Here is a 9,184-nt window from a genome sequence, read left to right as displayed (position 1 = left end):
TAAAATTTTGCAATGACTATGCAATTCATAGCAAAAAAAAAAATACTCATTTGCAAAAGAGAAATACAAAACAGAAAAAGGATACTGGATCTGAAACATTTTTGAAAAATTATTTGGAAGCAAAGAAGCAAAAGATATGAAGTTAACAAAAATAGTAAGTGAAATATTGACTAAAGCAATACAATTCTGTGGTTTGCAATTTTGTATCCATCAGAATCAATTGAAGTTGAATGAAAAGAAATTATAGATCTGTTTTGCTGCCTAAGTGTAGACTGGAAGCTCAGTTAGAAGGCAATGAAAAGTATATACATTTGACTTTAAAGGACATACATACATACATATATATATATGTATGTGTGTGTGTGTGTATGAATGCATATATGTATGTATATGCATATGCATACATATATATATATATATATGTCGATGGATGGATGGATGGAAGATGGATAGATAGATGGATGGATGAATAACACTGCATTTGACAAAGAACAAAGAAAAGCCCAGAATTTCAGAAAACAGATATTTAAGTTTAAGGATTTTTAGATTTCATTGAGAAGAGGAGAATAATAAGATTATGGTGCCAATAAAGCTGGAAAACACAAGTTGGAGAAATGTCCATTTCCTTCTCTAGGATTTAGAGCTGATTTTTGGTAATGATTTCTTTACTTAATTTCATTGAATGTATGCATAGTAACCTTTCAAAGAATTCAGTTTGTCATTGAGATGTGTATCAGGCCAGATAAATTCACTGGGAATAATTCTTCACAACTTAGTTGATTTATGGTCTAAATGAATTTTAAATGCTGGTGCCATACCTTAGTTGATTTATGCTCTAAATGAATAGTAAATGCTGGTCCCATACCTTTATAATTCCTGGCTTGTAAATGCAGCTAATATGAAATGCCAGAGTTAGTAGATGAATGGAATGATTTTTCCATGTAGCTGATTTGGAGATGCATTCAACTAATAAATAATGCTATTAAACTGGCAATAAGTTTTGATTTTATGTTTTAAGTCCATGAAATAGTTTTATTTGAATGCTATATTTATAAATGGGACTGCTAAGTGGCACAGCAGATACAATTGGGCGTAGAGACAAGACTTGAGTTCAAATCCTGCCTCAGACACTTACTAGCTGTGAGATCCTCCACTTTGCCTCAATTTTCTCTTTTGTAAAATCAGCTGGAAAGGAAATGACAAACCCTCCAGGATCCAAGAAAATCTCAAAACCCTCGTGAAGAGGAAGAATTGAAGCTACAGAACAACAAACAGGTCTTACTAGATAGATAGCTAGATGGAAAGGTGGATTAAAGTATTTGGTCTGAAATTAGGAAAAAGTTAAAATTCTACCTTAGAAATTAGCTATGTGACCCTGAGTAAGTCACTTAATTATTCTCTGTCTCAGTTTTCTTATCAGTGAAATGTAAAAAATGGGATGATATTTATTAAAAAGTGCTCACACGGGGCGGCTAGGTGGTGCAGTGGATAGAGCACCAGCCCTGGAGTCAGGAGGACCTGAGTTCAAATCCAACCTCAGATACTTAATAATGACCTAGCTGTGTGGCCTTGGGCAAGCTACTTAACCCCATTGCCTTGCAAAAACTAAAAAAAAAAGTACTTACACAATCCCTGATACATGGTAGGTACCATATAAATGTTGATTCCCTTCCTTTATGTGAATAAGGATAGTAACTACTTTATAAGGTTGCTGGTAGAATCCATTGTTTTGCAAATCCAAAGTGATCATTAACTACCAAGACATAGACAAGGATCCATTTTTTTCCCCTTGTGTTTTCATACTGGAAAATTCTATCCAAATGACTAAAGGTTAGAATGATGTTCATGATCTGCTCCAATTTTACATAATATTTTCAAGATGAATTGAAGCTTTTTGTTGGTCAATCGTGTCTGACTTTTTGTGACCCCAAGAACCATAACATACCAGGCCTTTCTATCCTCCACTTTCACTCGAAGACTATCCAAGCTCATTCTCAATTTGAAGTTTACCCTACTGCTAATGGAGACTTAGAAGCAGTCACAAGGGAACCTGCTAAAAGATTTTCATAACCCCATTACTGTTAAAGATCAAAATCTGTAATTTGATGATCCATTTCATATATACCATACTGCAAATGAGCTTTGCTTCTATGTAATGTGAGGTAGAAAGACCTGATGGCTGTGCTTGCAACCCCCCAACCCAACCCTAGAAGGATGTGTCACTTCAGAGCAAAAAGACTGAGTCTTGGGGTGCATTGTAACTAGCATCTTTAGGATACATTCCTGATGGATGTCAATGAAGTTGAGAGTTTGAATGATTGGGAGGATAGAGGTTCCTGTAATAAATAATGAGAAAATTCAGAAAAGGAGAAGGACTGAGGTGGAAACATAATGAGTTCTGTTTTGGACATGTTGAGTTTAAGATGGTTCACAGTAGGTATTTTGTGAGGGCTTAGAGAATCGAACTGAATTTCAGAGGCAGGGAGGATGTGGGCACATTTTGGAAAGAGTTGAATGAATAAACAAAGGGATGAGATTGAACAAACATTTATTCTTGGCTTCCTGGGCCAAATGTTCAGCATGGCAGTGAGGACTTTCACTGCTGGATTCTGCGAATGGACTGAATCTGGAAGGTTTGAGCATGGGACCCCCACTCCCGAAAATGTTTGTAGTCTCCTGAGTGGTGATCACATTCCAGAACATACTGGTAGCCTCGATAGCCTGGAAACTGGGAACAAACCCAACTGAAAAGCAAGCATAAATTGAGAAGGATCAGATATTGTCCTGAGTCATGGGAAAGGAGAAAGGCAGGGGCTATGCTGGGGGAGGCGGGGCGCGCTACAGGTCCTGGGCTGAGAACAACTGTCTCCATTTCAGTATATAATTCCCAAAGAAAAATGTGTACAGAAGGAACACACCATGGAAACCTGTTGGGTATTCAGGATAGTGACAGCTATGGCTCTCTTCCTGGATATGAGCATCTTGGGAAAAAACACTAGAATGAGTTTTCATCTTGGCTACCCAACATTCCTCACTCTGTGTGACCTCTGGGAGTCAGATAACTTATCTGAGTCTCAATCTATTCATCTATAAAATGAAGGTTATGGACTGAATTATCTATAAAGACTCCCAGTTCTAATTGCCATAATCCTTTTGGGTAGATGAAGAGATTAGTAAAGATAATTTTGTTTGTAAGAATTAAATGAGATAATGCATGAAAATCACTGGGGAAACCTTAATATAAATGCGAGCTACTATATTATCAGGCTCTTCCCTCTGTCTGCTTATTTCCTGTCTAAATGGTCTCTCTGACCTTCCCAGAGGAAACCCAGGCTCTTAGCTCTACTTACGCTCCACAATGGACTCGGAATGAGCCCACTTCATTGTTGTCCCAGCCCATGGCTTGTAAGGAGGGGTAGTCATCACTCAGCTCTCCCTTCCTGCCCAGAAAGTTTTCCTGTTCAAAGATGGTCATCTTGGAGTCTCGGTGGTTCTACGGGAAACAGAGAAGGAAATCCAGAAACTCTCTGAGCAGGGAAGGGACCTCAACCAAAACACTTTTTACTTCAATGGGAATTCCAAGCATAACATCTCCAGAAAGGAGGAAGTAGGAGACACTACTTCCCAGGGCAGCTTGTTCCACTAATAGATGACTCTAATTATTACAGTTTCCTTATATCAAAGCTGATTTGCCTGTCTGCAACTCCTAACTCATTCCTCACAGAGAGACCTTTAGAAGCTAAGTTCCTTGAGAGGATAGATTGTTGTTTTGCTTTTATTTTTCTATTTATAAGGTCTAGTATCTGGCTCAAATGCTTGCTTATTCATCTTTTCATGGCACCATTTCTCCTTCACAATCTCTAGTATGACTCCCGCAAAGTTTTGCCCTAAGGAAATTTCCCTTCCTTATATATTCACCATCCCACCCCACCCCTCACCTGTCCTACTGATTCTATCCTTTATTCCTTGTACTTGGATTTTTTCCCCAAATCATAGAATCATTCATTTGGAAGATTCAGGATCATTTAGTCCAACTTGTACCTAAATTAAATAAAGCCTCTGCAACATCCCTGACAAGAGGTCATCTAGCATCTGCTTGGAGACCTCCACCAATGGGAAATGTATTACCTTTTGAGACATTTTAATAGCTTTGTAAACTATAAACTAAACAAATGTGAAATGATATTTATAATAGTAGTACTATTATCCAAATTATTACAATTATTAGACTACTCAAGATACAGTTTATGTCACCCAACTGCATTAATATTTTAGAGTACCATGTTAATAACCTAGTGATATATTAATATCATTATAACAAAATGATATAAAAGTAAAGTGTGAACATGATATTAATGTAATATAGAAATAAATATTAGTGGATATATATAATGTGTAATCCAAAAGTTATATACTAATAAATTTCATGTTAATATCATAAATACATATGATGTAATTTTATGTAACAATTATATCAATGTGATTAATATGGTGTAGATTAATAATAAGATCATATGTAATATATATCTTATATATTAGATAATATACACTTGATTATATAATATATATTAGATCATATATTAGATTATACATTAGATTATATATTAGATTATATAATATATTAGATATTAGATCATAATATATGATATAGAATACATAATATTTCTGAATACCATATATAATATATATAATACCATTCTGAATCCCATATGTAATAAATATGATACGATTCCCACAGTCTTATTGTAGTAGTGTGTATGTGCATATGTGAATGGATATATCCATACAGAGAGCTCTAATATAGCCCTACCTGCACACTTGTGTGTATATACACATACAAAGTCATATAATCTACCCATACATGCAAACTTCACTCCAGGATAATATATCCACATATTTATGTGTGTACATATAAATCTGTATGTTGGGTATATGTGTATATATGTGTGAGTGTGTATATCTATGTAAATACACATACAGACAAAACTATGTTTCTTAAGAATTGGTTTTCTTTGTAATTGTATGCATTTTATGCTATTTTCTTCTGAGAAGGGGCCTATAGCCTTCAGACCACTACAAGGTCTAGGACACAGAGCAAGTTGAGAACCCCAGCTCCAGTCTTTGCTCCTTTCTGGCATCCCCACCAACATTTTGTAAATTTACTTTGCTTATATGGAGGCTTCACTTGACTGGGCCAAGGACACATTATTTTCCACCAATAAAAACCAAAGTTTGTTGAGGGCAGGGACTCTTTATTATTATACCTACAGTTTCTAGCCCAGTGTCTCCAGCATGTTTATTCTCCATCAATGCAGAATCACCAAGGCATCACATTAGGAGCTGGGCAGCACCTCAGTGGCCATCATCCAGCTTGGGTGGCCATCTAGTTCTACATGTGCTTGTCAAATTGAATTGAATTACATTAAATTGAGCTACTCACCGCACAAGCTACAGGGCGGAAGGAGGTCAGCCTCTCCACATGGTAGGCGATATTGCCACTCCAGGCTTCCCAGCTTGGGTACTCACCTCGCTCCAGGACAAACTGCTGCCCTTGGAAACCAGCATGTTCAAAGCCTACCCACCTGCAGACCGGAAGATGGACAGAGGGGTGAATGATCTAAGAACTGGGCTCTACCCTCTCCCTATGAGCTCTAACTGGGTTTCCTACTTCTGTGGGTCTGACCAGTAACCACCCAACTCAATAGCAGATTCCCTACTATCTCCAGGATGCAATACAAATTGCTGCTTATTCTTCAAAACCTTCCAAACCCTACTCCACCCCCATTTCTCTAGTCTTCTTACATCTTACTCCCCTAGTGGTCCTAATCTACATCTGACCACTGGACCCAGATGGCTGATGACTCTGCATAGCCCTCCCTCCCTTTAATCTCAATTCACTCGGATATCATGACAGCACATCCCTGATGTCATGGTCCTCTTCCAGAACAGAGGACAAAAAACATCTTACTCCCCATCTTCAATCCAGTGATTTAAGGAAGTGATGGGAAAGGGTCACTTAAATAGACTCTCTAGACAAAGAAAATTTAATTTGAGCTTATCCTGGTCTAAGTAGTCATTATCCCATCATTGTTTTCATTAGTCTGATTTCAAATATGCTCATAGCCCCAGAGCTTGAGCAATATGTAAGAGACCTGGAAAAGTTAAAATGGTTCTTGGTCTGGGGCCATATCCACAAAAAATGCTGGGTGGAGTAGATGGTTGCCTTTTGGCCTGATTTGAACACTCCCAGGAAGGTCCTTTAGCCAAAATTCTCTCATCTGTTCAGGTTTATAAAATCCCTCCAAATCCCTCATGTCTTTGGATTAAATATTATTCTCTACATAAGGTAATTTTTTTTAACAACACATATAGAGTCACTCATACTTTAGTATGAATAAGTTCAAATTTTCTTCTGTGACTAGAGGAGAGCAGCTTAGGAGAACTATGGAAAGGGACTCTGAGATGGGTCCAATAGCAGGGAAATGAAGATGACAAAGCTGATGGAAATAAAGTATGAAAAACCTGCTCAGAATTCTGTAACAGGTACAATATCAAAAAAAAAAAAAAAGGTGAACCAAAGGCCAGATCACCAAACCCCAGGATCGTTTCAAACTGGGTCTCCAGGGAGAAGAGATTTTCTTGCTTGCCCACAGGTTCTTTCCCACTCTGCCCAGAAAACTCACGCTCCACTCTGTACTTTGATGGATCGGACTGTCTCAAAGCCAACCTCCAGAACGCTGGGGCACTCAGCTGTGAATTCATGCCTCCGGCCCTGGAAACCTTCCTGGTCCCAGACCACGATCTAGGTCAAAGAGGCAGGATAGTGAGGGTGGTCCAGCAGAGCCTAAACCACCCTCCCCTCCTAGCCTCCAGTAAAAGAGTACAGTAAGGATGGCCTTCATCTTCAGCCCAGTTTCCTAGAGACCTGGGAGGGAGGACACATTTAATTTGATGAAGGGGCAAAGGTTTGAGTAAGGAATCTCAGGCATCCAGAGGGCAAATCCAACCATCTAACTTTATAAAGATTGGAAGAGAATCTATAGACTGCATAATCCAAGCCTTAGCCCCAAAAGAATTCCACTACAACACACCCAATATGTAGTATCTAATTTTTGTGTAAAGACCTCCAGTGGAGAAGAACTCATTACATTCCCCTTTGGACCAACTCAAATTTTCCCTACAGCCAAACCTCGATTTCCCTCTTTGTAATTTTCATCTGTACTGCCCCAGGAGTCCAAATAGAAATCTTTTTTTTCATTTTTTGGAGGTAAATGAGGTTAAATGAATTGTTCAGGTTCACAAATCTAATCTCATTTCCATTTGATGGTCCTTTGAATAAGTGAAGATAGCTAGCATATTCTACACTTTCAACTCACCTCTACCCGCCCAACACAAAGAGAGACAGGGACAGAGAGACGTCTCTCCTCTTCAACTAACCATTCCTATTTCTTTCAACCAATCCTCATATGGTATAGACTTGAGATCCTTCCTTCACCATTTTGATTTGTGGGAATCAAGGGTTAACAAGACCATAGATTCCAAAGCATAAGAGACTTCAGAAATTATTTAACCCAACACACTCATTTTAGTAGACAAATAAATGGGAAAACTGATTTGTCCATGGTCATATGCTAGTAATTGCCAAAGTTGAGACTTGAACCCAGCTCTTATGGACTCAAAGTCCAAGACACTATTCACTCTGTCACAATCTCTAGAGCAACCTCTCTGGACACTCCATTTGGAATGTTCTTCCTGAAATGAGGTGTCCAGAACTGTCACAATACTCCAGATATGGTCTGACCAAGCTCCAACACACAGTAGGTACTTCATAAATGTTCAGTGATTGAGCAGGAAAGAGGATAAAGGATATTATCCTTCTTAATAGCTTTGGTAGTTCCTAAATAATGTCTGTCAATAATTTTTCAGTTGTATCTGATCCTTTGGTACCCCATTTGGGGTTTTCTTGGTAAAGATCTTGCAGTAACTTGCCATTTCCTTCTCTAATTCACTTTACAGATAAAGAAACTGAGGCAAATAATGACTTGCCCAAGGTCACATAGCTCTTATCTGGTGCTAGATTTGAACTCAGAACAACGAGTCTTCCTGACTCCAGATCCAATGCTCTAGCCAGTTTCATCATATCAATTGATCATGAAGACCACTAGACATTTTCATAAGAGTTACTATCTCCTCCATCTTGAATTTTGAAAGTTGATTTTTTTGAACTCAAAAGGAAAACTTTGCATCAGCCCCCATTCAATTTCATATTTCTGTAGTCAGTCCACTGCTTCCAGCCTGTCAAGATTTTATGAACCATAGTCAATCCCTGTGTTAGTTAGCCTTCCCTCTTTTCATAGATCATCTGATGTAAAGAAAGCATTATAGTCCTAGGAGCCAGGAAAACTGAGTCCCAGGCCTGATCCTACTCTGTAATCTTGGACAAATCAATGCTGAGTCTATTCTTACTTCCCTTCTCTCCAAACTATTCTTTTCTCCTAACCTCAGAGCCCCTGATATTTCTGGGGTTCTTCTCTAGACTGTAGAGACCTGTTCTTGGGGATTGTGCACCATAGACTTATAGCTACTCTCTGGATCTAGGTTCAGAAAAAGGTCTTCCTGAATTTAGTGCTTCTTCTGCTTCTACCAAGATTTATACGAGTATGGATGGTGTTGGAGGGGACATCCAAAGCACTTCAAGTTTAGCCCGGATATGCCAGCAAGAGCAGTGCTCATTTGTACCAGTGATTCACTGCTGCCTCCTTTCGATCCATCCCTTCCCACCCCAAGTCCTTGTACCTACCTTCCAGTGGCCAGATGATTTGGTACACTGTTGAGACATGTTGACTGCTCTCCTGGCTGATGAAGGAGAAGGAGCAGAGGGAGCCAGAAGGGGAGGAGAGGGGAATTTTGTACCCAGAAGATCCTCGCCCTGTCTTTAGGTATGCTCTGAACTCTAAACTCCCCTCTCCAACCAAAGAAGGAGGACCTATAATGAAAAAGAATTCTTCACAGTACATTGAATCATAAAAAACAGAATGTTGGAATTGAAAAGGATGCTAGAACATTAGGACATAAGCAGAGCATTAGGATAGGGACCTTAGAGAATGTTAGAGCTATAAGGAACCTTGGAAAATAGAATGTCAGAACTTGGAGGAGTCTTGGAATGAAGAATATCAGAACTGGG

The 9,184-nt window shown here is 38.7% G+C and overlaps 1 protein-coding gene across 1 annotated transcript; it reads right to left on the bottom strand.

The window, feature by feature from the left end:
- Positions 1 to 2,596: 2,596 nt before the first annotated feature.
- On the bottom strand, positions 2,597 to 8,981 carry CRYBA4 (crystallin beta A4). Its single transcript, XM_074200964.1, has 5 exons — positions 8,801 to 8,981; positions 6,684 to 6,802; positions 5,441 to 5,582; positions 3,351 to 3,493; positions 2,597 to 2,744 (listed from the first exon to the last, which is right to left on the bottom strand). The coding sequence occupies exons 1-5, from the start codon at positions 8,837 to 8,839 to the stop codon at positions 2,597 to 2,599; spliced, it is 591 nt and encodes a 196-aa protein (XP_074057065.1). The 5' UTR covers positions 8,840 to 8,981.
- Positions 8,982 to 9,184: the final 203 nt, after the last annotated feature.

This window comes from Macrotis lagotis, chromosome X (genome assembly GCF_037893015.1).
Source record: "Macrotis lagotis isolate mMagLag1 chromosome X, bilby.v1.9.chrom.fasta, whole genome shotgun sequence".
NCBI lineage: Eukaryota > Metazoa > Chordata > Mammalia > Peramelemorphia > Peramelidae > Macrotis > Macrotis lagotis.
This window is presented reverse-complemented; position numbering and strand designations above follow the sequence as displayed.